Source organism: Vigna umbellata, chromosome 6 (assembly GCF_029865625.1).
Source record: "Vigna umbellata cultivar VRB3 chromosome 6, Vumbellata_1.0, whole genome shotgun sequence".
NCBI classification, from domain to species: domain Eukaryota; kingdom Viridiplantae; phylum Streptophyta; class Magnoliopsida; order Fabales; family Fabaceae; genus Vigna; species Vigna umbellata.
In genome coordinates, this window is record NC_142170.1 from 13,624,154 (window position 1) to 13,651,811 (window position 27,658).

General features: G+C 32.0%; 2 protein-coding genes and 1 long non-coding RNA gene across 10 annotated transcripts; 1 reads left to right on the plus strand and 2 right to left on the minus strand.

Annotated features, from left to right (window-relative positions):
- Window positions 1-933: 933 nt before the first annotated feature.
- LOC124843847 (uncharacterized) lies at window positions 934-3,828 on the minus strand. Of its 2 annotated transcripts, XR_015780197.1 has the most exons (5): window positions 3,535-3,828; window positions 2,864-3,449; window positions 1,962-2,013; window positions 1,797-1,861; window positions 934-1,094 (listed from the first exon to the last, which is right to left on the minus strand). It is a non-coding gene; the product is annotated as an uncharacterized LOC124843847 (long non-coding RNA). The 2 variants fall into 2 exon arrangements; XR_015780196.1 differs by having other exon boundaries at window positions 2,864-3,828.
- A 1,394-nt stretch (window positions 3,829-5,222) lies between these two features.
- On the minus strand, window positions 5,223-12,492 carry LOC124843823 (putative phospholipid-transporting ATPase 4). The gene is made up of 11 exons (XM_047320647.2): window positions 12,231-12,492; window positions 9,671-11,622; window positions 9,391-9,501; window positions 8,834-9,110; window positions 8,669-8,757; window positions 8,458-8,542; window positions 8,164-8,373; window positions 7,712-7,837; window positions 6,648-6,746; window positions 6,277-6,468; window positions 5,223-6,186 (listed from the first exon to the last, which is right to left on the minus strand). The coding sequence occupies exons 2-11, from the start codon at window positions 11,488-11,490 to the stop codon at window positions 5,503-5,505; spliced, it is 3,693 nt and encodes a 1,230-aa protein (XP_047176603.2). The 5' UTR covers window positions 11,491-11,622; window positions 12,231-12,492; the 3' UTR covers window positions 5,223-5,502.
- Window positions 12,493-21,696: 9,204 nt separating this feature from the next.
- Window positions 21,697-27,374, plus strand: LOC124843834 (serine/threonine-protein phosphatase 7-like). Of its 7 annotated transcripts, none has more exons than XM_088093060.1 (12): window positions 21,697-21,997; window positions 22,085-22,278; window positions 22,384-22,434; window positions 22,531-22,695; window positions 22,804-23,370; window positions 23,601-24,068; window positions 24,577-24,720; window positions 25,505-25,609; window positions 25,946-26,011; window positions 26,713-26,910; window positions 26,994-27,065; window positions 27,147-27,374. In XM_088093060.1, exons 2-12 carry the CDS (start codon window positions 22,123-22,125, stop codon window positions 27,213-27,215), a joined length of 2,061 nt encoding a protein of 686 aa, XP_087949186.1. In that variant the 5' UTR covers window positions 21,697-21,997; window positions 22,085-22,122; the 3' UTR covers window positions 27,216-27,374. The 7 variants fall into 7 exon arrangements, 5 of the variants coding, with proteins under 5 accessions (XP_087949186.1, XP_047176617.1, XP_087949185.1 ...); XM_047320661.2 differs by having other exon boundaries at window positions 21,697-21,935; XM_088093059.1 differs by having other exon boundaries at window positions 21,697-22,278.
- Window positions 27,375-27,658: the final 284 nt, after the last annotated feature.

A 27,658-nucleotide genomic window follows, 5' to 3' on the forward strand; every position in this document is an offset into this window, starting at 1 on the left:
ATGATAAAACGAAAGATAATAAGGATATCAGACCCATAATGTATCTCTATATTATTAGAGAGAGAATACAGGACATTGTTAATTGTTCCTTGAAATTTTCAAAAGCACATTTTAAAAGTGAACTTCTTTTAAGGGGATGTTTTGTTTAATTTTGCAATGCTTTATGATGTTAGTTTTTTAATATTAAAGGTAAATGTATTTTTATTTAAGTTAGGGTTAATTGATCTAAAAATAATTATCAGTGGTCCTTCACAAATATTTTATGCCCCCTTTGCTGTTAATTTAAAAAGAATCACTGTTATCACAGCACTCAATTGTTGTGGGATTTCACCCAAATCCCATTTAAAATTATTGATAGATTCTTTGTTGTATTAAATTGATGTTTATTAAAATTTTGTTGATAGTTTTGCTTAGAGAATGGAAGATGAACAATGAAGATGAAAATAAATTTGAATCTTTTGTGGAAGAGAATAAAGAGGAAAATAGTTTAAAATTAATGAAATTTATTGCATTGTTTCTTATAGATTTCTACTTGTCTCTTTATTTTATTTTCATATTTTCTCTATTTTTTTATCAAACACGTTTAATGCCATTTTTTATTTTATCAATTTATTTTATTTTATTTATTTCTTTTTTGTCACTACTAAAGAGAGGAAAAAACACTTGAACGATGACTGATTAGAAAGACATATATACACGAGACTTAAAATATATGTAATAAATTTCAACTATGCTTAAAAAATACGAGTTTTAAAATATATGTTAAGGATTTGGAAAACATGTTACAGCTTAGATAGTTGTTAGGCCTTCATCCTATCTACATTTATTAAAAATCTGCATTTTAAAACATTATTTGTTAACTTAAATTTGAAGAATTTAAATGATCATAAATTATATTTTAAATGTGATTAAAACTATAGTGTTGTAAAGAACTTAGCTTTAAAGTATCTGTTATTTTATTTTTATTCTACATATAAAATAATTATTGTTAATATGCATAGATAAATATTATTAAAAATCTTTAAGATAGCAGTCTGTCTATCAGCATTTACAACAGCTGGCGGCATCCCAGAACTTGGTCCAGCAGCAGAACCCTGAAAATGTTACTAAAAGTAAGATAATTTAATATCAAAAGCAAATATCAAACCTAATGCCACTGTATAGCAAACCATCATTTGCAATAGCACGAGCAGCAGGTGTGGCAATTTGGGAATGCTGACATTTCAAAATGGTCCAATCAAAAAACATAATCAAACTGGAATCCTTTAACAAGAAAATACATAAGAACAAATCCAAGTGATTCCAAGTCGTCCCTACGGCTTTGCTCTAATAAAGAATTTAACAGTTGCACCCATCAATTTTCATGTAACTCACAATGTAGCACCTATCAGTTAACTTGTTCAGTTAACCATAGAACTTTGAATAGCAGGTACATTAAAATTTTCAAGCAGTTCCATATCACAAATCCACATTTGGTCGTTAACAGATTTATCAACTCAAAGGTCTAGTGAGAATAAACTAGCTTCGTATATTGCCACAATTAGAATACTTCACAACTGCATAAGTAACAAAGCAGAGGCACACCTACTTCCCCTGCACACACCTTAGTGTTGCTGAATAAAAAGCGTCAACTCTTATTAGGTAACCCTCTCCCTAAAAAGTCAGTGTCCTTAAATAACGATACAACAGTTTCAGATATTGGATTTGCCATATTCAGTTTATCACTAATTTCTAGTTCTTAGAAAATAAATTAGTTATAGCTTTGCTACAAGCACACAGAATAAAAAACAACATACCTGTAAGGAATATGTCGATAGGTGTCTCTGTATTTCTTAGTAAGGCGAAAGTCAATAGCATAAACCTATAAAAGAGGTCAATTTTAGAAGGATGCATCCAAGTTTAACAGATGACAGAAAGGGACAAAAATAAAATGATTGGAAAAGCAGGCATCAAACCAATACCTGATTTGCACGCCTCCCCAAACCCATTAGGAAGTTGTCTGGCTTGATGTCCCTATGTAAAAATTATTTGGAATGAATCAATTCAACTCGATTTATCAGCAAACGGTTCGAGATTGCCCCATTTAAAACAAAATATAAACGTAAATTAGAAGACTATCTACACAATACAAGACATCCCACAATCTGATCAGCAAGCATGAGAACAGTTTTGAGGGACAATTTCCGGTTACAGAAATTGAATAAATCCTCGAGACTAGTGTTATAATATATTAATATTATATTATTGCAAAAGTTAATGTGTAGTTTAAAAACATTAAATCGTGAGCTTGAATTTTTGGAACATTGGGTCACAACGTTCATTTTCTTTCAACGTACAAATTTATTTTAATTAAATCATATATAATTTTTAATTTTTTTTATTTTCTTGATTCTTTCTAGTTCTATAAACAGGAGTTTCTCTTCCATTCCAAAACACACCAAATGCAGTCATTTTCATTCTTTTTTTTTATGAGTTTCATTCTTTCTTTCTTTAGCTCTTTCTCTTTTCTAAAATTATTCTGGATTATTTTTATACTCTTTTGAGAGATCCTGACTAGTTTTGAGGTCATAATAAATATTATGGAAAGTTCATGTTATATCCTGGGAGACTTGCGCAACACACCACAAATAAATCCTTAAAGACAGTGACTCTACACGCTTCAGCAAAATTTTGTTTGTGATTCTGTCAATATTTTACAGCAACTAGGGCCTAGTAAATCCATCACAAGGGGCATTGTAGTCTCCTTCGATCCCAGCTGTCAAATAAAGATAGTGACCAACAAACATTTAAGCTGAGTAATACAGATTCTACACAGGAGGCAAAGAGATAGGAAGGATAGAAATTCAGTAAGAAAGGACATTACTTCCTCCTTGCAGTATTTTATAACTTTAACTCAACAACTGAGGAAGCTTGATTTTGGCACTTTCCTGAATCAAAAGGCAAAGAGAAATGGAAAAGAAACATTTCATAAAACATAATTCTAATCCTCAACAGCCAACACAGTTCTTGAAAAAGTCAACTATCACCAATGCCACCAATTACAGCAGATAAGCTGCATTAAATATACGGTCAGATGCCCCGTGAAGTTGTGAAACTGAGGCACAAGGGACAAATTCATCAAGGCACACCTTTTGGCATCTCTGCCACACTACTTCCTCCATAAAAATTAAATCAATTAAAACATCGTCCAACAGCATACTGTTTATCACACATCACACTACACGAGACTTCATAGTATATATACAACCGTTTACGATTTCCCAACAAAAGATTATAAACAACGAACTGCACCTAAAAGAACTTGAGCAACGTTTACAAATTCATGCATACTGTGTTTCGAATTAGCAAACATGAAAAGTAGAAGTCAACAGTTTCTGAATTAGAGTAAGTCATAGTAGTGGCACTCACGAACTTAATTGCAACCTCTTCATCTGTCTGTATATTCACACCTGAAAGAAATATAAATTAAAAATAAATGAATGAATAATTGAGTAAATAAGCATACATTAAAAGCGTGGAATAAAGAGAAGAAACCGAGATAGATCTCGCCGAAGGATCCGCTACCAATCTTGCGGCCAAGACGGAACTTGTTTCAAACCCAACGTTCCATTGCATGAAAGCGAAACCCTTGGGTGGGAAATTAAACCTTAGAAATTGATAACGGAGAAGGACAGAGTTGGAATTAGCAGAGAAATTGGAGGGAAAAGGAAAAGGACATAAATGAGATATTAGGAAAAGATGAGGGTAAAATTGGAAATAAGTCTCTCTCTCTCTACTCTTCGCGTTTTTCATCCAAACAAACGGATTTTCTGTGTTCGAGTGGTCTTTTTTTTTTCCAAGAAACGTTTATTTCCATTCATATATATAATAATTCTACATTTAAATTAAGTATACGATAAAAGATAGACGAAACGAAATAACTTCTAAATTGAAAAACAAAGGTACAAAATAATTTCAAGTAAATTAGTAGAGTTAACAAAAGGAAAAATAGAAGCAAGTAGGTTAAAATTCAGAAATAAAACTACTAAGATAGATTTATATTCTAAACAAACTTATTTTGATTAAACCAATTAGATTATATAAAATGCTTGAGTATCTTCTTATCATTATGTTGGTGATGAGAAAATTTTGCTACCTTCGTTAATAACTTGATTTTTTTTTTCAATTTTGATTAATCATTTCAATGGAAAATTTTCCTACAATCAGTTCCTTTTATTGTCAAAATAACTTGTCAAACACGCTCACAACCCTCAACGTTCAACCATCATATTCAGCTTAAAAAATAACATTATTTTCATGATTTGCATTCTTTTTCTACATAAGAAAATTAAGAAATATTTTTTACACACAACACTTAGATCTAAATATTTCTTGAAAAGAAGGTTAGGTTTACGACTTAGATCGAGATTGTATGTTGATATTTTAGTAAGTTAGTTTACAGCTATTGGTAATAAAAACAATTTTTGTACTATTGTTTAATTATAAATTATATATTTGTGTAATAATTTTTTTAAAAATATTTAACTAGCTAATAATATAAATTTGCAATCACAGTAAACAAAAATAAACTCATACTCTAACGTGAGAAGGATAGGAAAATTGATTTGATAACAACGAAGCAAAAGCAGGAGATATTTTTATCTCATATTTTTGTAATACGTGGAAGATATCGATAGCCATAGTTGTCAAGTACAGATAGATAAGTGCTGCCATATCCAAAATAGTTCTGACAGGTGACAGATACAAACGAGAAAAATTCTAAGACAATTTGTATTGAGGTGGGAAGAGGATTATAACCATTTTTGTCGTTTCCATCTTTCCATTTCCATCCCACTGGCTTGCACTCTATTTAATTTTGTTTTTCTTTGACTTTCTTATTTCAGATTTACAATCTTTCTCAACTTTTAGTTCTATACAATGGCTTTAATGGAGTTTGGAAGATTTGTTTATGAAACTCACCACTGATCAGTAAGCAAGAAGTTCAACAATTTTTACTAGTAAAAATTAATTTTGTACTGAATATGATTGAAATATTAGCAAAATTTATTTTTGATCAAATTAGTTGAGTCACTGAATGTGATCAAGATGTGTGAATAAAATTAATCTGAACCACATATTTGCGTTGAATTTCAGTGAAAAAAAAGTCGTTTTTCATTAGAAGAATGCAATAATAACATTTTTTTTAACTTCGAAACAAGGTATACCGTCCGAGAAAACAGAAATTGTAAAACTGTTTAACATTATTTGGCAACATCATTTGAATTATATATAACCATCTGCTACGCAAGAAATACACTTTGATCATTCAGAACTTACTAGCTTGGTGAGCTCTTCTACTTAAATATGTTACATACAACAGCTCACATTTTTTCTCTTAATGCAAGGGGCTTTAATTCACCCCCACACATAAGCATGAAAAGAATTTAAATGAGACTAGAGCTACAAAAATTAAAAAATTCAACTCCTAAAAGGATGAAAACTAATAAATTGTGTTTGTAACTGTCATAACGGGGACAAAGATCCCACTGAAGACCCCACTGAAGACTGCTGCTGCTGCTTCTTCTGCAACTTACCTCTAAAATGCCTAATCTTTGCTTCCACTCTTGCCGTGAATCCAATCTTCGTTTCTTGCCTTGCTTTAGACCGCTCCCTCGTCCACATGTGCTGATCTTCAATGTCCTTCTTGTAGTACTTGATTTCTTGGATAATGTGATGATCCATGGGATGAGAACATCTTTGGAAGGATATGTGGGCGAGATATGGAAGAACGCATGTAATTGTTACTAATACGGTTGTTGTCCAATAAATAGGAGCAGGAGCAAGAACCTCCACCAATATTTGGTAGGCAGATTTGCTATGTTTTGGTGGAAGCATGCCATATAACAAGAGAAAGAGGTACCAAGTGGTTATGCTTCCCCACACAAAGAGGTGTTGAATCCATGTGAAATGGCTCATTGTCAGTGCAATCTGGCAATTGACAGTCCAGATGATGCAAGTGAACATCGTGGTACCAACAGCAGCCATGTCTGCGACTTGGCCATTGGCACGGAATGCTTGGTCATAGAAGATGATAATGACAAGGAAGAAGATGACGAGGGAGGAATAAAGACCATTCCCCATCCATCCCAAGATTCTATACCAGTCAAAGAACAAGTTTTTGGGTCCTTGCTGATACAGTGCAGGAAACTGCAATGAGCGATGGCACATCATAGGTTAGATTCATCCAAACACGAACAAAAATACAGACTACATTGAAGGCGTTTCAACAGAACAAACCTGTAAACAAACTTCTGATGGAACGTCTTGTTCAAAAACTCCAAGAGAAATGACAGGCAATGATGTAAGAACAACATTGAACAATATCATGTACCAGTCATCATAAACGGATTGTCCAGAGAAGCCCGCAAAGGCCTCAAAATAGAAAATGGTGAGGCCAAATGCTATATTTTTGTAGAAGAAATAGCATATCTGGTATACATAACGAATAACTTTAGAAGGGAAATATACGAGTCAGTTCATAACAGAAACAACATGTTAAAGATATTACATTTATATCTATCCATGCACAGGATAACAGTGAACTTGACATCAAAGACATTGAAGATATGAGAATAATGATCAAGATTCAAGATAAATATATCAATTACCATTTGTGCAATTCTCTTGTAACACCAGTGTCCATGGACTACCAGAAGCCGCTCCAAAAACCGGAATTGGGCAATAGAAAAGTCACTAGCCATTACTGCCTGAAAAGAATTTCAAAGCTTGAGTTCCAGAACTTCAACAAATGGTATATGCTTCCAAACAGACAAAGAACACATCTGTTTTTTCTTTATCTTAAGTACGAATGTTCTAGGCCAATTGTAGATTTTAACTAAACTAGTCTTCACATCTGATGATGTAATATCGAAAATATGAAAAGTAGTCAGCAAGGTGAGATTTTAACTAAACACATCTGTTTTTTCTTTATCTTAAGTACGAATGTTCTAGGCCAATTGTAGATTTTAACTAAACTAGTCTTCACATCTGATGATGTAATATCGAAAATATGAAAAGTAGTCAGCAAGGTGAGATTTTGCATTATTTCACATCAACGGAAGCACACAAATTAGCTAAATTCAAAAATTGCTCGGCTGACAATTTCCATGAAGTCCATATTCATATTTCATAGCAAAAACTATAAGTTAGACCAAAGAATCTAGTAGAAATTTTACTAAAAAAATATTAATCACTGTAAAAAAAAAAAATAACTAGGACGCTGAAAGCATTGTTAACATTCGGGGAATGAAACTGATAGGTTGGAAAATAGTGTTGAGCATAATGAAAATATTTGCTCTTCAATAAATTTAGACTGGATGATTCTCATATGGTAGTTTAAGATAAAACAAGGAAGCTCAATATATTCCACCCAAAGCAAAAAGCTTCGCCCTTAGTCAGGGGTAACAACAATAAAGTTATTGAAAAGGCTTGACAAAAGATCTTAACCCGAGTCCAACATGAAGAACAAAGTATAAAACACAAACATGACAGGCTCCCAATATTCCTAACCTCAGTCATTTTTTAAAATACCAAAGGTATACAAAACCAAAATTTGATTTATATTGTGAAAATTAATCATATAGTGTTGCAACATAAAAAATTATGTTAGAATACATCATGTGCAGATATAATTTAGCACACATAATCACGCATAAAAGAGCTGGACACTGACCTGCATACCTTCAACCCCACTGATTCCAACACCAATGTCAGCTTCCTGAATCATGCCAACATCATTTGCACCATCACCAATGGCCAAAGTGGTCTTCCCAGTTCCTTCTTTCACTAGCCTTGTAACCTGACTCCAAAGGAATAAGGGATTAAAACACAACAAAGCAGTACACATTTTATAATTATAATCGTACACTTGATAAAGAGATTGGGATTAAATTAGATTAGATAAATCTACCTACAGAAGCATTTAAGTAACAATATTTCACAACAGAACTCCATTCAGGATCTTTCCCATATAACATCAACATAGAGCTATGCATGCAGTTGTCAATGTTTTTCACTCCAATTATTGCGAGTAGCATCATTTATAGTGATCCATTATTGAGATGCAGTATAAACTATTAGAGTAGATCTCACAAAGGAATCGATCAAAAAGGAAAAAGTTCTTACCAGTGCTTTTTGCTTTGGAGACACACGACAACAAATAACAGACGCACAGCCAACAGCCAGTCCCAAAAATTGGAGTTTGACATCATCTTCTAAAGCATACGTTAGAGTTTTCCCATCAATAATTAATGCAAATGCAGCATGTGGATCCTTTTCTAGCTTTATCATTTGCGAGGCATTGGTGATTTGATTCAAGATGTTTCCTTTGATGACCTGAGGGTTACAAAAGCCAGGTCTAATATCAGATGAAACTCAGGTCTATTAGTGAGTTTGTCTACTATCTCAATGAAAAACTACCTCTTTCGCATCATTGGTTGCTGAATCTGAATTCATTGTGATACAGATTTGCCTCATGCCCTGTCGAAGTAAACTACAAGCAAACCTGCAGAGAACAGAAACATAAGTTTCACAAATTCAATTACACAAGCATTTTCAAGTAACTTGACAAATAAATTTAGAACAAAAATGAAATGGTGTTATGTGGTTAAATAATTTGCAGAAGACAGACCCAATGTTGATTGCAGTTTCCATCTTATCCCCAGTCAATACCCAGATCTTTAGACCAGCTTGAGCAAGTTTGTCAATGCATTGTGGCACCTGAGGAGAACAAAATGTTGAGGCAAAGAGCGAAGCAAGAAGATATTTTGACTGTATAAATAATGGTACAACCTACCCCTTTCTGTAGTTTATCCTCAACAGCAGTAGCGCCAACAAGTATCAACTCTCTTTCCATAACATCTGAAACCTGATCAAGCATTGCCTCTCTGTCAGGCCCAATAGCTGTTTTGGCCTTCTGAAACTTGCTATTCCAAACAGAGTACTCTAGGTCGTCAAGCTCTCTATAGGCCAAGGCTAGTGTTCTCAAGCCAGCTTCTCCATATTCATTCAAATGTCTAGTAGTAGCGTCCAAATAGATTTTTCCATTCTTAGACAGTCGATCAAATATGATACTGCACAATCAAGCAAGAAAATAATGGATGTGAAGCTTACATAGGGAAATTGAAAGTGTCTATACTAAAACAGCATTTGCGTATTTTCACAACAAACTTTTTCTGGAAGCAGAGAGTTGCTGTGATTACATAATATGCTCGTAGAATATAAAACTCCAATCATGAAAAAGATTTTAATTATTCCATTGTGGAAACTGATAGAAGGTCATACTTGATCATTAACAACAACCATTCAGCTGAGCTGACAATATTAAAGACAAATACACATGAATATGCTAACCTGTCAGCTCCTTTGCAAAAAAGAATGATGTTTCCCTCCTCGTCACGCACAATCACTGACATGCGCTTTCTTTTGCTAGTAAAATCCAGCAGATTCAAAATTTTATATTCTCTGTATAACTCAAACAAAACACCAAAATAAATAAGCATACAAATAAAAAGTAAGAATTATGACATCACAAAGGAAATAATTTAAAAGCAAATGTCAGAACACCACCCTTCTCACAAAAAAATAGGAAAAGGATAATCCTGGTAGTGTTTGTTGTGAACGACCATCTCACCTTTGAACCACTTGTCCTGAGGCAGGAAATCTTTCGCGGATGACAACACTTGATTGAGTTCTCCTATAAAATTCAAAACCAAATTCTCTGGCTGCTACTAGAAAAGCCCCTTCATCAGGTGACTCGGCCTCATATGTACAATAGTCGGTCTCCTCATTTAGTTCAGGGATGGCAGTATGGCAAATTGCTAATATCCGGAAAAACAGTAAAAGAACATCGGCATTGGGTTCTTTCATCCAGTTACCATTCATGAGGCGATCATCTTCAAAACCAAATCCCTTTATGGAAGTCCTTTGATCTTCATCATTCTTGGAATTAGCAACATTCCCCAGTTCAGATTCTTCATCTACAGTGATATTTTCCCATGGCACTTTACTCTCCTCAGGAATGGAAAAATTAGACATATCCATGTCCGGCTCCTCAAGATCAGAAGCCATCTGCTTTGCTGCAGCAAGTTCAACCTCACTGGAACGAACACCATATGCAGTACCGGCAATGGAGCACTTCAAAAAGTCCATCTGGTTGCAAGTTAAAGTGCCAGTTTTATCAGAGAGGATGGTGTCTACCTGACCCAACTCTTCATTCAAATTTGATGTCCGTGCTTCAGCTGGAGTTCCAGTTTCATCATCATACATTTGAATGTCTTGGTCAATGAAGGTTGCCTGTAATACCTTCACAACCTCAATTGAAACATAAAGCGAGATAGGAATCAAATATCCATAGAGAATGAGTGCAGTAATCAGATGGCTCATTCCAGCCAATCCAATTTTCTTAGGATCAAACTGGTATTCAATAATGTCAGGCCGTAAATACCACCAAGTTGGGGCTTGGTATTTGGTCTTTGCAACAAATCCTATTGAACTAATAAAAGATATCAATATAAGGACAGTGAAAAGTGTATATATGATATAATCCATCTTTTTTTCTATTGTGCTTCTCTTTGAAGGGGATTTTGTAGAATTCTGCATGACTTTGCTGTCATGTCCAGTGAAAATGACCACTCCATAAACATGATCAGTGTTCCTAAGCTTCGAATCTCTGAGAAGAATTTGACTAGGATCAAGAGGATAAACCTGATTTTCATGCTCAAAGTTCCCAATAAAAGTGTAAAGATTGGGATTTGGATCTTCACAATATATTGTTGCAGAGAAATCCTTAAAAGCCTCGTCGTTATCCAGAGACAAGGTAGCCTCCAAGGATCTCTTCACTTTCAAGTTGGTCTCTCCATCTAAATTCATTGTTTCCACATAGCATATTCCATCCTCATAACTTGACGCCAAGAGAAGCAAGTCGGCTGGAAAAAATTGATCTTTTTCTACTTTGACCACATCCCCAACCACAATCTTCTGCCACGATCTTAGGCCGAAAGTGCCATTGCCTATGTGGAGACAAACTTTCCGTCGATTAACTTTGACATCCTGAAAGAACCTGCGAGAATCCTCCAATGCCTCCTTCACCATACTAAGTCCCACAACAAACGCCAGAGGTGCAACCATGCTCAGTGCGCTGAAAGGCGAAATTGGAGAAGCCGAAAGGCAAGCAGCCAAAAGAAAGTATATGTTAGCAACCCTTCGAAACTGTTCAAACAATGCCTTAGGCAGAAACGTTATGACATTGTACTTGGTGGTTGATATATCATTCTTGCAGTAAAATAGGGAATTCTTTTCATGGAGTAGAGGCTGGTTGCAGAAGACTGTTCGCGAGTAGCCAGGACCTTGAAGTGAATAGGGCAACTCCTCGGTGGTGGTTGGCTTCAGGCAACCAAATGTGTAAAGATGGCTCCTCCTACGGAGCCTTGCCCTGATCCTCCCCCGCGTCATTCCACCAAGATTTCAGCTCAAAAGTAGTTTATAGCTGACACATAACCACTAACAGCAAAACCTAAATTTTCTTGTAGCCTCCAGGGACCAATTAAACATCTCCCCTTATCCTCAATTTTGTTTTTCTGAAACCTGACAAAATATACACACAAACAAAACTATTAACCACTGCAAATAAACGTGATTATAACTTGATTGATGCACATCAAGGAGCATAAAGACAGCTACCAATTGAGCAAAACAGCCCAAAAAAAAACCTAAATTCATGCGTGAAACCTAAAACCACTAAATCGAAACAAAAGAGAAAACATTAAAATCCCTCAACCATCCATACATCAGAAATCTCAAAAGAAAAAAAAAAAACAATCCGACAGTCAAGAGGAAACAAAATAAACCAAAGCTGAAGAGAGATCTTGTGACGGCTCAGTGAGGTCTGAAAAATTGGTCGAAACAAAATTGAGAAGCTAATGCAAAGGCGGCCATCTCAAGAATTCACAAGAACTGAAAGGAACGGCCGAAGCGAAGGTCTTACCAGGACTACTATTCGTTTGAAATTTTACCTTGGCGAAATAAAAAGAGGAGCGGAGAAAGAAATATTTAGCTAGAAATAAAGATCACATAGAAACAAAAACCTCCAAATTGAAAAAGGAATAATGAATTGACATGAGAACAAATAGACGAAGATTTCGAAGAAACTGCATTCCGCACAAAAAAACACATTTAGAAAAAAAAAAACGCACCACACGGCAGTAGCTTCTCCATACAGCGGAAGACGGCAGACGCTGTAACAGAAGAAAACAAAAGAAAGCAATGACAGCAACAGATAGATACATAGATAGATAGAAGCTGGCTATTGTGATTGTGTGTGTTGAAGGTTCTGACAAGAGTAATTGCATCGGTATTTTTTTCACCCCATGAGAGAGAGAAAGAGAGAAGAAAAGTGCTTCTGTTCAAATTCAATGAAAATAAACTTTAGGATAAAATAAATACAGTGAACAGAGGCATAAAGAGAAGTACTACTACTCCTGCTATAAATCATATAAATCGTAGAAATAAAAATATATTATTATTATTATTTTATTCTTTCAGAGGAAGAAACTGGAGAGTGAGAGAGAAAGAGCGTGTCACTCACTCTGTCACTTTCCTTCTTCACAAGTCCAAACAAATTTCTGGTTTTTTCTTTTTTATTTTTTCTTTTTTATCTCTTTCTTTTTTATTTTATTCTTTTTTTCATAATTTCATACCTTCCACTTTCTTCTTCTTGACTTTCACAAATTAAAAGAAAATTCTCGTTATTTCGTGACACGGTTTCTTGCGTGGAACATGGGTTTCATCGTGAAGTGTCAAATGGCCTAATAAACCTATTTTGGACGGTAGAAAAAATTAAATAGTAAATTAAAGAAAATAAAGGGTGGACCCCACTTTCCGACGTGGCAGGTCCTAAATCGGATTCAGAGGCACCTAATAATGGGTTTGTCAGTAACAGGCATAGGATTTTTGGTTTCTATTTGTGGGCCCACACATGCCACGTGGAGGAAGTTGTTTGGGTTTGGAAAAGTAGGTAGGGCTACTACACTATAGCATAAATTTATTTACTTTTATATAACATAGGACAAACCACACGTTGAAACTGTCAATTGTAATGAAACTCCCTGGCAGATTAGGCATAGGTTTCAATCCTAATTCCTGTATATTATTAAAAATAAAATTAATAATGTTATTATTCAAAGTATAAATAAATATTAAGAATATATCCGGTTTTTTCTTAAAACAATGTGTAAAACACTTTTTATAGAAAATAAAGTTTTTTCTTTTTTCAAAAGCTTATTGACGAAGTCTTCTTTTCTTAATCCTTGCCCAACCTAAAATTCTACTTTAAAAAAGAAAAAACATACATCAGTTTTCCACTGTGATTGTCTTTAATAGCAAAATTCACAACATTAAGTTTGTGTTAAATTACATTTGTTTAAGATTACTCATCTTACGGGTATTTAATATTTGATAAAAAAAAATTATATCTAATAAAAAAATATGTACTTTTTTACATTAAATATTTGATGATGTTTTATTTTATTTTATTATTTTTATTTTGGTATAAAATTGTTTAATTAATATTACAAATAATCAAAAACGGGTATGAGTACTGTTCCGAGTTTTCTTTTTAAGAGAATAACGATAAAAGATGGCGTAATCAAATCCAGTCCTATCTAATTGTCATAATCTGATTTTTAAATTGTTTATTTTATACAAATAGAAAATTCCTAATTATTTTATTTTTTATCGTATGAAAGATTGATCCACTAGATTAATATTTTGAAATGTTTAAATTTTTGTTGTTTGAATTTAATTTAAAGCTCAGATTTGTAGTTAAATTTTCGAAATGCTTACATAGGTATATTTACCAAATATTTCTTATTATTATTATTACACACATATATATAATAAATTGCTTTCAGGTTGTAAAAATGTAACCATCTTGGATTTTATGAGTGTAAAGGAGAGAATTTGCATGGAGCAAAAAAGTTATTATTTTATTATTTTGAGTTATAAAGGATATATAAAATAAAACATTTATTTTTTATTTATTATAATTTTCTTTTTAAAATTCTATTCATTTTAATTGTTTTAAAAAATTGAAATAGTTATTTATCATTTGCTAAGACCATCCATTACAGTATAATATATATTAGCTCAACCCTGTTTAATTAGAATTTTAAAGAAATATTTTTTTCTCAAATTTCAAGTTCTCTATTAATTTATGTTATTACAGTTACGTTTTATTGTTTAATTATATTTTTATGAGCAAATTAAGCTTTTGGTAACTCTTCTCCCTTTGAAATAATTCTTCAAAAGTTACATTAAGAGAAATTAACTCACACTTATGATATTTGCGATTAATACTTTGAAATAGTGGTTGAGATATTATGAAAGAGTGAGTTAGATATTTTTTGGAGGAAATAATTCTTCAAAAGTTAACATTTTTTAAGGTAGGAGAAATTAACGCATAGTTGCAATAATTGTGATTAATACTCTGAGAGAGTGGTTGAGATATTACAAAAGATAGTGGGTTACATTTTTAATTAATTTAATTTACGCACTTTAAATTATATTATGTAAATGGTGAAGATATTGTTTACAAAACCCTTAAATTTTTGCACATTTTTTACATCCTACTGTGTAAAATTGGCATTTTAGATTTTCACGAGAATAGAATATTTCTTTAGTACTGTAAAACTCATGGACTGAAGCATAAATTAATTACAAAAAAATAGTTTAACATAAACTAAAAAATAGTTAAACTTTATTCAGATAAAAGAATAACTTTGCATTTAAAATTCAATTCTAAAGTTTGCTCAAAGAGCACATTCATTCAAATCTAAACCCACTCAACCCACTTGCCTTTAAATAACACTCTTACACATTTTTTCAGGCATTCACTTTATCAACCTTTTACTATATTACCTTCGTTATGAACTTTCACTAATTTTAATGTAAAAGTTTCTCTGTGCATATGATTGCTCAATTGTTTACTTTTCTTCTTTCAAGTCAACTATTCCTTTTAAATTCCACTTAATTAGCTAATGAAACAAACCAATAAAAAAGTTGTCTTCAAAAAAATACTCTCTTATGCTATAAAGTTTTAATATTGGCTAATTGGGTTTGTTCACATAAATTTGTTTTGATAATATACATAAAAAGGAAAATTGTTATCACGTTTATGAGTTTTTTTAAGAGTTATAATTAAGGGTAATTTGAATATATATGTTACTTTTAAAATATTTTGAAACATATTTTAAAAGTAAAATTATGATGAAGTTTTGAGTTCTAAAATAAATAATATTTCAATTAATTTTAATGGTATTATGTTAATGAACTTTGTTTCTAATAAATTCACATATTAAATATTAAATAACGGATTTACTGAGATTTTCTTAAATATTTTTATTATAAAGCAGATGAAACTTATATGTATTTAAATTATATTTAGATGTTATAACTAAATATTAATAGGTTGATGGATTATTATTATTTATTAGTCTATTATTATATAAAAACATGAATACACGATTCAATTTTATAAATATATTTAATATTAATATTCATTTTTATATTCTTTGATAAACACTGATATACTCTCAATTATACAAATATCTCAACTCCTTTTAGACAATAAAATTTAGGGTTAAATATGTTTTTAGTGCCTAAACTATTGGTCGTTTCTGGTTTTCGTCCCTCTTCCAAAGTAAGGTACAATTTGGTCCTCATCCTTTAGAAAAACGTTCGTTTTAGTCCTCAAAATTTTGTTTTTAGTCCTCGTTTTAGTCCTCAAAACGTTCGTTTTTTCGACTAAAACGAACGTTTTTTAAAGATTGAGGACTAAATTGTACCTTACTTTGGAAGAGGGACGAAAACCAGAAACGGTCAATAGTTTAGGGACTAAAAACATATTTAACCCTAAAATTTAAATAATTGTTAAAATCTTATCACTTTTTGCAAGTTCACGCTATGTATCAAAATAAAAACAAACTTAAAATTAAAAATGAGAACATAATAAAAACAAACCAATTTATAAATATACAAAATAAAAGATTTTATTATGAATATAAAATTCAAAAATTTATATAAAAAATACAAATATATTAATTTGTATGAAAACCTATTTTTGATTTATATGGAGAAAAGATAGAATTTACCAAATTAGAAATGTTGAGTGATCCGTACGTTGTGGCAGTGCACGACTGAAGATGTGGTACATTAATTATGGTCATAGGATCATGTGGTTGAAGATTGATCTACTAAATCTATTCATCAACCAAATTGTTATGGCAAATAAATGGTCTGAGAAACACAGAAAATAAAATTCACAACTCCATCACATTACCATGTGACGTGCTTTAAACATTCCGACACCAACTTTGACCTTTACTTGCACAAAGAACCAACCAATCATGCATCCGGTGTATCTTTATGTTCCAACTTATCACTATTTTATTTTAATAATTTTTTTAATAGGTTTTTTTATAACCGTCTCACTATTTTATTCGGTTGCATATTTAAAATAGATTAATCACCAACTATCACATAAATTATTAAAAAATTATCAAAAAAAAATTATTAAAGGGACATTTTCCCATTTTTCTTTACTATTTTACTTGCGTTTCAGACCATTTTAGCGTTTTCAATTTTACTAAAACCAGTTTTTCATTTCAATGTTAAAGAAGAAATAAACTTTACCACGTAGTTTTTATAACAAATTTATTATTAACATACCAATTGTGTTGTACTGAAATGATAATACGTAGTTTTATATGAAAAAAAAATAATATTAATAATAACATTAGAAAGGCAAAACAAATAAATATTAACTATGTGAAAATTTGTATGTTCATACATATATACTAATTGTTTATAAATATTGATAATGTCATAATTAATGTTATTACTCTTAAGGAGAAATTTTATCATATCTGGATAAGTTGTATACAGTGTATTGATAAAGAATTTTTTTGACTCTACTAGTTATTTGAGACAAAGAGATGAACTTTTATAAAATTGAGAGTAGATGAAAGTTTATACATATAGATAGACTAATAATGTTAATCACACTCGGTAAAAGTATTAAATTTATCTTAAAGACATGATTAACTAAACCGACGGGTGCAAAATCTTATAACACTAATCAATATATAGTGAAATATATGTTATTATATACATCTTAGTAAAATGTTGGATGTTTTGTAACTTATATTATTTTTTCTAAAAATCAAATTACTTTGTGTTTCGGTCGGCTATGGTGTGATCCTACTAAAATATTTCTAATAGTATCGAAGACTAACGGATACTAAAGACTGGGCAGACAAACGTTGTAGACGCTACGGACCGGACAGGACTTGGGACAGACTGGACGAACGTTGAAGACTGGTTGGGCGTCTCTTGATGACTGGACGAACACATCGAGGGGTAGACAGATTCAGTGAAGGTCGGACGGCCACCTAGATCCTCCTCACGTTCCAAGTTGTTCGTTCTCCCTCCTCCTTCGAGCCGGTCGGGCGGGTACTTGTTAAAGACACTCCAACGCTCAAGTTAGTAATGTAACCGAGCGGTAAGTAATGCATGTATATAGCGCATCTTATGCAACCTGGTCTGAAGTCATACTCAAGATCTTTATTTATACTAGTCGTAATGGATTTTTACCTTTTGTGGGCCTGATGATGGCCCAATCACGCCTTAATCTTCATTAGAGGATTTAATGAGCTATTACTGTTTATAATCTAACCATGCAGTCAGCCTAGTGGTTGGTCGGCTGAGATGGTCGTTCAGTATGGGTGGTCGGCCTGGTGGCGACCTAAGGGGAACCGTTCGGCCTAGGAATATCCGTTCGGTCTGTACCACTTGGTCGGCTAGGGTTGTAGGCCCGGTGGTCGATTTGGGAGGAACCGTTCGGCTTGGGATAAGCCATTTGGTTTGGATGGTCGGTCCACCTTATGAGACTGTTCGGTAAAAAATGCTCGGTCAGCCTCTGGAGACCGTTCGGTAGAAAGCGGGTGGTCGTCCCCGGGAGAGAGTACGATATACTTTGATTTAAAACTTAAATGATATTTAGTTTATTATGCTTTTTATTTATATTAGTATTTTTTTGTTATGATCATGACTTTTACGAGAAGATAAAATGTAAAATTTGAAGAAAAACGACATTAATTTCATATAGAAATGTCAAATTATAAATATAAGATGTTATGTATATTGCTCCATAATATTTTTGTTCTGTAAAATTTTATTTTTGTCAATTTTCTAAAACTTAGAACGAAGAAGTATACCTAATATCATGAACTGGTGAATAGTGTGAATTCATGTCTTTGATATAATCTTTGTAATTTTTAATAGTAGTCATCTTTGACCTGTTCTTTTTATGATGTTATATAAACTTTAGTTTGAATTAATGTTCCGCTTTAGATGAATTAGGTAAATTTTAGTTTTAGTTTTTTTACGCACTTCATTTTTTTATACAGTGATATAAAGGAAAATTTGTCATTTGAACTGTGTCAATGTATAGTTATTCACTGATTACACCCATCACAAAGTTATTAACTTTAAATTAATTATTATAAATATCATATTAATGGAAGTAACTTTTTATTAAACAATGATATATAATATTCATTCAGAATACATAAAATTTAAACTCAAATTATTGTAAAAAATAGACATGTTTGTTTGTTGATATATGTGAATAAATTTCTAACATTTCTATTGTTAAATACATTGAAGTGATTATAACGTACTAAACCAATAAACAGATTTATTTTTACTCTTCCCATCTCCAAAAGGTCAAAAACACCTTTTGGCTTTTGGAACTCGATCAAGTTTATTATATTAACAGTATATTTTGTATTACTTTAATATAACTATATTTATCTTAACCGTGTTAACATAATCAGAATAATTAAATATTTAACCGAGGCGGCAAAATAGAAAGAAAAAGGCCGGCAGAATTTATAAATTGGTTTATCTTTGCTAATTTCCCTTTCACATTATGTGTCATCACTTTTCTTTAAAATAGTTTTTTATTTATTTTTTATTTATAAATAATCAGCTTTGAATGGCAACTATTCTACATAGTTTTTACACAATAAAAGAAAATACAATTTTAGTACAAAAGTCTTTTATACTAATTAATTTTCATTTATATTTAATTACGACAACGTTAATATGTAATTAATTTTAAAATAATTTTGTTTTGTAAATTTAAAGGCACGTCAACTTAAAGAAAATGTTAGACTCGATAAAAATCTAAAGCAATTTTGAAATCGTTAGTCGTAGTTTTATGAAAACGACACACAAAATGAAAAAGACATACAAAATGAAAAAGACACAAAATAAAACACGAAAATATGAAAAACAAAATGTTAAGGTTTGATAAATATCTAATTAGTACAAGAAAAAAATTCAAAAGAATTCAAAATTTTCCTAACTAGTAGTATAAATATGTAAAATAAATGTCTAAGCTCTTGAAAAATATTAAGGAATAAAACACTTTAGTAAATGGATTTTTATTTATTTTAAATTTTGATCTTCGATCTCTGTCAACATGGTCCAAATATATATATATATATATATATATATATATATATATATATATATATATATATATATTAGTTTAATCTGAGTTCTATTTCAAAATTATAAGCTTTTAAAATTTTACTCTACCAAAAATTTGTATTTAAAAATACATGTTTCTTATGTAAGAAATTCTTATCAATATTTATTGAAAACTGCTTTGTTTATATGAATTAAGGTCAAATATCTTATTGTAATTTAATTTAAATTCTTTAAGTTATCGTTCGATGATGTCACTTGTTCGTGTTGAGTTTAAAGATTACTTATCAAGGTATTCCTAAGTATTAATAATGAATTAAATACAATTACCAATATCTTTATCTTATACCTATATATATATATATATATATATATATATATATATATATATATATGTACAGAGAGAGAGAGAGAGAGAGAGAGAGATTTTTCGTTGACTGATTATTCAATCCTATTTTTTAGTTGGGGTAACAAAGATAACTCGTGAAGATATAAAAGGTTTGGTATGTGATATAACCAAGTGATGATACAATACAAAAACTAAAAATATCAAATTAAAAACCTATTTAAAAGCCTCAATATCTAAAATCATGGATGAAAATAATAAAAAACAAATCATGACTTAGAAAAAGGAAAAATATGTTTTAATTTTTTAACTCGTAATTTCAAATTGACGAATTGATGGCTAAATTCTTTTAAAATATATAATTTATTCACTTTCTCAGTTTTATGGTGGAAAAATACTATAATGTTAAAATCAAATATATACATGAGCTAATTAATCTATTTTAAAAAACAAATTGAAAACTTCAGTTTTTTTATCTCCACTCCCATGAATGTATTACTTTGTGATATCATTAACAAAAATAAAAAATAAAGATAGAAATCGTAGGAAATACTCACCCAACATTAGGTTTATATCTAAATTTGTACAGTAATTGTGAAAAAAAAAATCTTTTTATTAATAATTACAAATTCGTAGATTATTCAGAGTCGTCCGATAATACACATGAAAAACTGGAAATTCACCATTGGGCCAACTCACAGAAGCAAATGGGTATGAAGGTTTCTTTCTGCCCCTTCTGAATTCTAATTACACCTCCCTGTCAATTTTCTCTGCCTATTACTGCTATACACGAGTTTGGATTTAATTCAGCATTCCAGAAATTAAACTATGGAAGTGTGCATTAAATCTAACTAATATTCGAAACATAAGCTACGCAATAAGATCGCATAAATTTATTAATTTATGAATATTATAATCGTCAAAATATGTTAATTTATTTTATAAATAATTTTCTCATTTAGTATGTAATAGAAAAAAAATATTAGTTTTACTTCGCCTATTCCAAGTTAATATAATAATTTTAATAGCAGATATAATAAAATGAACCAACTTCATTCCTATATCATACATTTAAAAACTATTTCCCTAACATATTGTCATCTTCTTAATCTTTAAATAAATAAAACAAAACATCCATTTTTCAATATTTAAGTGAGTATATAGAAACTTACTAACACTACTTTTTTATGAATATTGTTTATCAAAAACAACTTTAATTTGTCAAGTATGTTTTATGTTTTAAGTCCTTATAAAATTTAGCTTCCATCACTCATTGTTCATGAGTAATGTATATCAAAACATTGTATTAGCAATCCCTTTTAAATAATATGTTACCAAATATTTTATATTTATGTTATCGCTAAATAATAATAATAATAAAATCTGTTTTTAAATCTCTTATAATTTACAAAAACAAAAATTATTAATGTGAACAATAGGGAGATTTATATAAACTAAAAAACATTGAACTCAATGCATTATTATGGTAATGTGAAATGCAATTGAGTCATAAAAATATTTAAATATGAACTTTGATTCAAACATAAAATTGTAACCAAGTGGTATTTGTTTTAAAAAATATAACCACATGGTGAAAGATATTACTGAAGTATCGTTTGATCACAAATATCTCCCAATTACAGAAATAAAATAAACTTGGAGTGATTAAAAGCATTTATCACAAACATATTTATTATTACTCTTCAATTATTGACGATTAATAATAATTAATAATATAATTTCTGCCTTTTTTCTGCATTATCAATTTCCATTGATCCGTAAGCATTAGAATCGGTGAAGCACCAGAAGCAAACCCTAATTTTCTTCCTTTTGGGAAACGTACATCACTCGCTCAGGATAAAGGAGAAGACTTTGAAGCTCCGCTTGCTGCCTTACCCAAATCGGGGCACTCAAATTCTCAATTTGAAGAACATTTTTCTTGTAGAACAAAAGCAGAAGTACCTGCTAAAGTGAAGGAAGAAATGTTATACCAGGAGTGAGGGTATTGCTTAACCTGCTTCACCACTTCATTCCTCATATCTGGGTCTTCATTGAACTTTTAAAGTTCTCACCTTTCTATATTCTAACTATCTTCACGTTAGTTTGAGTGAAAATAATCATCTGGGGTATTGTCTTTGTTACATGTGTCAGTTAATGTAGTTCTCTCTTCGGGCTTGCGGGCTCTTATCATGGACCACCAGAAAGAGAGAATTAAGAATGGGTGCCAGAAGATTTTGGAAGGAATAAATTCGATGTCTTTGGCAAACTTAGATGATCAGCAAGTACATTCTTTAGTGATGATGAGAGAAATAGCACGTGGGGTTGTTGATGACCGAGATAGAAAGGTACTTACATCGATAAATTTAGCGGCTGCTATTACAAGTGTTTTTTTTACACGTTTATCTTTGTCCTGCTGAACATTACCTTCATAAGTTGGGTGATATTTGCAGGTGACTAGGAGTGATGTCATCACTGCCTTGCGCTACAGCATTGAGAAAATGGTTCACAATGATTCCTTTTAGTTTGAGGGTTAATTCGGCATGGACTATGTCAATGTTGATGTTTGTCTCTCTTAACTGACTTGATGCAGTTTGCAGGTCTGTTCATCCAGGGATATCATTCAGATATTAAGTAGAATGTCCTTTGAAGGTTTGGATGACCAAAGGATGCATTTAGTGACGAGGATGAAAGAAATTGCACATGGGGTTATTGATAAACAACCTCGAGTTGCAATAGCTAGGCCTAACTTGCTTGCCGAAGAAGTAAGGGGTTAAGGGGTTAATTGTGCTTGCTGTCTTGTTATGTTTTAATTTGTTTCATTTTGTCTCGACTTAAGATTTCTCTTTAAGGTACATTGATCAGTTTTACAGGTTGGCTTTGTGGATGAAGGAATGCAAGATAGTCCCGTGGTTGAGTCAGCCAAGATTAGCAATGGGGATGCCCTAATTGATGGAGCACAGAGCATGACTAACGAAGATGAGATGTTGGATGTAGAACACGTTTTAAGGTTTGAGAATGAGATAGATGAAATACAGGAGTCTCTGTTACCATGCTTTGAGCAATTTCTTATGTGGCCGCCTAATGATTGTGTCACAATTGAGTGGGTTCAGGATGTGATGGTCATCCTTGAGCAGGCCTCACAGAAGATGTTGCCATCGGAATTCTGTCATGTTGTACCCACCCTTTTGGTGGACAAATTGACAGATGCTGCTTGCAGTATTTTGTGTAAAGAACCAAACTGTGTGGAGATCAATTGCGAAGGAGAAGATTCAAGAGTAATCGTAGTTGGCGCTATTCACGGGCAGTTTCATGATTTAATGTTTCTTTTCAAGCATGAAGGAGTGCCCTCTGAGAACCAGATTTACGTTTTTAATGGAAATTATGTAGATAAAGGAGCTTGGGGAATTGAAGTATTTTTGGTCTTACTGGCTTGGAAGGTAAGGTGATGGCTGCAAAACTTATTATATGTTGAGATCCTTCATGATTTTGTTGGCGGTTGTTTCCTTCTTGGTGTACATTCACCAAGAGGAGAAAAAAGGTCACGGAAGATACTGTTTAGAAATATTTGTATGACCTAATAACTGTTATGATGGACAAATAGAATACTTACGTATATATTACACACTGAGTATTTATTAGTATGTAAAGGCTGTTATTGCATATTCAGGTATTGATGCCTCACAGAGTATTTCTACTTCGTGGAAATCATGAATCAAGATATTGCACTGCGAGATATGGTTTTAAGAAGGAGGTGTGGGCCAAATATGGTGATCAAGGTGATGATGTCTACAATAAATTCCTAGAGTGTTTCAAGGAGCTTCCATTAGCTTCAGTTATTGCCAACTGTGTTTATACTACTCATGGAGGACTTTTCCGTAGCATACATGCAGCCCCTTCACAGAGACCAAAACGGAATAAAACACATAGAGTGGATCTTGGCTCTTTAGCCGAGTTATTTGAAGTTAAAAGATCCTGTATAGATTGTCCTTATGAAGGTCCTAACATATTGTTGAGTGATGTTCTCTGGTCAAGACCATCAAACAGGTATGGTCTGAGGGATAATACAGGCCATAAGTTAGGTTTATGGTGGGGTCCTGATTGCACTGAGGAATTTCTAAAGAACCACAGTTTAAAGGTAATAAAATTCAAAATGATAATTTGACAATACTGAATGCATATTTTCTTTATTATTTGAAGCAAAGCACCACTTTTCTCTTTTACTTACTCTGTTTAAGCATAGTCTGCCTTCTTTTCTTATTTCTGTATATTCCTATGTTCAGGAAATTTATTTGTTAACTGAAAAGCAAAACATTATAATCATTTGCTCCAGCAAGAAAATTGAATTATTCATGTTTTTTGGTGTGCTAGTTCCCCATTATTGTTTTCAAAAATTCCCTTATACTGTTTGTACTTGATTCTTTTCACTTTAATTATCGGGAATGCAATCACTAAAATACCACGCTTGAGCTTAGTGTTGTATTTTTGGAACTATTATAACAACATATTGTCATCAATGATACCTGTCATCGCACAAAATGGATTGCATTGCATGCTTAGATTTGTAAAAAAGAATCAGTGTAAACTATTATTTGACTTATTACCAAATAATATTACTCTTAGTAAATGTTATTTTTTCTGCATAGCTGATTATCAGATCACATGACGAACCCGATTCAAGGGCTGGTAAAGATGATGATCTTGGGAATATGCTGAGAGGATACAGCATAGATCATGATGGAGAATCGGGAAAACTTTGTACACTTTTTAGTGCTCCAGACTATCCACAGGTTCAAATTTACATTTTTTTTATCAATATTATTAATTTATTACTGGTTGTAATTTTCTTTTATGACTATACCTATATATAATTGTTATTTAAATAATGTTACAAGCACCATTACTTTAACAAATACCATTTAAATCACTATATGATTTGTGATATTTCAACTTCACAAATCTCTGTATATTTTCCCATTAGTGTATTTTGCATATCTTGGAGAATGGAAATATTGGTTTTAGAAGTTGATAAATTATTTACTTCATAAGTTTGTTATGTTGGATTTGAATCTATTTATTCTGCTTGTTGCAAGCACTGGACTAACATTATGTTTTATAATTAATTTGTTAAGTTGAATTTTAGTGATATATTTTGTTTGTTACGTCTTATAGTTAATGTATGAGATATCATTACTGATGGATGGTTAATGCGTGCATGTTTGGGTTTTCTTAATAAAGATATTAGATTCAAACGTTATGTATGGAAAAAATTAAAACCTCTCACTGGGAAAGCTAGCTTTACCGTGCTATGACACTTCCAACTTGAAAAAGATTACTTCTTATAGTGGTTACAATTTTCTCTGCAAGTAACATCTAGTGTTTATAACTTATCCTTGAAATGATGGAAATTTCATTCACAATTAGCATGTGGTGTACATTTCTGATTTCACTAGTAACTCTGCAAACAGGAATTTTATACAGACATGGTGATTTTAACACTTCAGACAGTTCTAACCCTATGAAATCCGCAGCATCTGAAATATTATATCTCCTAAAAGCTATTTTATGCTGCAGTTTGGTAAAAGGAGATGTAACAATAAGGGGGCATATGCCGTATTGAAGTTTCCTGATTTTGCCAGTCCTTCCTTTCACTCATTCAAAGGGACAGAAAGACCAATGGTACTGTTTACTTATCAAATTAGCATACAAAATCTGAATGACATGTTTTCTTTTCTACAGTAGGGATAGTGAATCAAATACAAAGTGGGGATAGCTTCACGAAAATGAGTTTTGTATTGAATTTGGAGAAGATTTGAAAAACAAAATCAAGTAATTAATCCGGAAAATTGTGGTTATAAGGAGAATTTATACACTAAAATATTTTAATTTATGTGAGAATTGTCACTAGAAAAGTTTTTTTTTGCTTAGAATATATTCATTTCATGCTAATTATAGATCAGACAATTATTGTAGTGTTTTTCTTATCGTCTGACTTTTTTATTACTTGCTTCTCAGGTGGATCCCTATGTTGATTTTGGTGCTAATAACATTGATTCGAGTAAACTAGACTCTTCTCAAAGTGTATGTTAGCAAATAGCTTTTCCAAGAAGTGCTCCTCGGCTTTCCTTTTCATGTGATAACTATAGGATGAATGAGTATAATTGCATGTAAGAACAACAGAATTTCTAATAGATGTAGACAATGTTGTGGTGCTTCACATATTTCACATCATTTTGCCTTTGGGCGGTTATTGTCAAGCTTTATATTCTAAATTGTACATTGTGTTAGCAAGAGACATCTATTCAATTTAGTCTCAGGATTGTTGACATTTAAAGTGGTATAATGTATAATGCTTTGTATTTTCTTCATGTATCACTGGATAAAATGGATTCTTCCCACATGATTTACAATGCTTGCGCACTAAACCTTTATATGTTTGAAAGGTGAGATTGAATGTGAATTTTGTGTCTGTGCCCATATCAGCCTGAATTAAGGACTTTTGTGTGAATATGGATAAGTAATATTCTGGTGTTGGAGTTAAAAAAATATATGGGAAGTAAGGCTCAAAGGCCCTTGACCATGCCTATGATACATAACATGTGCAACCAACCATGCTAATTTGTATCACTTAAAACTCCATTTATCATGTGTCCCTATAACTATTTCATGTGTGAAGAAGACTTGAGATGCCCAGAACATTTTCTCATAATCATTATGTCATATTGCTGGCTAGAGATGGAAACACTGAATCAGCTTACTTCTGTGCTGACATGAATGCACAGGCTTCAACCTCTACCCTTTCTGCTTCTGAAAGATTTTATCCAGAAAGGATGAGACCTGAGTTTGACTTTGGGGCATTAGGTATATACAATGCCCCATGTTGGAGTGTTGAACTTCCTGATGGATCAGGTGGCACTCAAGTTGTGGAGGTTCCAAGGGCATCACTGGTTGAAGGGTTACCTCTGCCTTCAAACATACAGGTAGAGTGTATCATTTATGATATACCAACAACATACGTGTTAACATGGTTAGGCCAAAACTAAAGTAAAGGTTCCTTTTGCAGGAGCCACACAAGGCTGCTTATGAGTATTTGTTTGAGCTAGTTGCTGGCCTGAAACATATGATTGTAACAAGGGTGAGTATTATGATGCATGCCATTGTTTGTTGTTTCTCAAATGTCTCTTTTTGGAAACTGAGTTGGTTTCTTTAATTCCAGGAGACTGAGAACAGGGCCCGTGTGTCTGCTTTGAGAAGTAGAGCTAGGAAAAGAAAGGGTCAGGGATAGCTCAGACATGGGGCACTGCACTGCAGACAGCACCATGTGACAATGTTTAAATTATCTCTGTAACATGTTTAATTGTCCTTTTATGTAAGTATTATTTAACTTGGTAATTCTTGCTTCAATGTAACAAGTTTTAGCTTTGGCTCTCTGGTTTATCTGTCACTAAGTTTTTGCATTGATTGTGAAAGCTAAAGTAAACTTGTCTTTGGTATATTACTGCATCTTGAAATTACAACATCCCCTTTTGAACTCTATACATGTCACACCAGTTACCAACCAGGATCAAGATCTTTAGGACTATTTAATAAATTGATGATAGGTGGTTTTACTTACTGTTAGAAATTTGTTCTGTAACCATTGTAATAAATTCATCGTACTGTTTTGTTATCTTTTGCTCTGTCATATTAACAATAGTGTCAGAGTATTAAAAATCTGTCATATTAGCT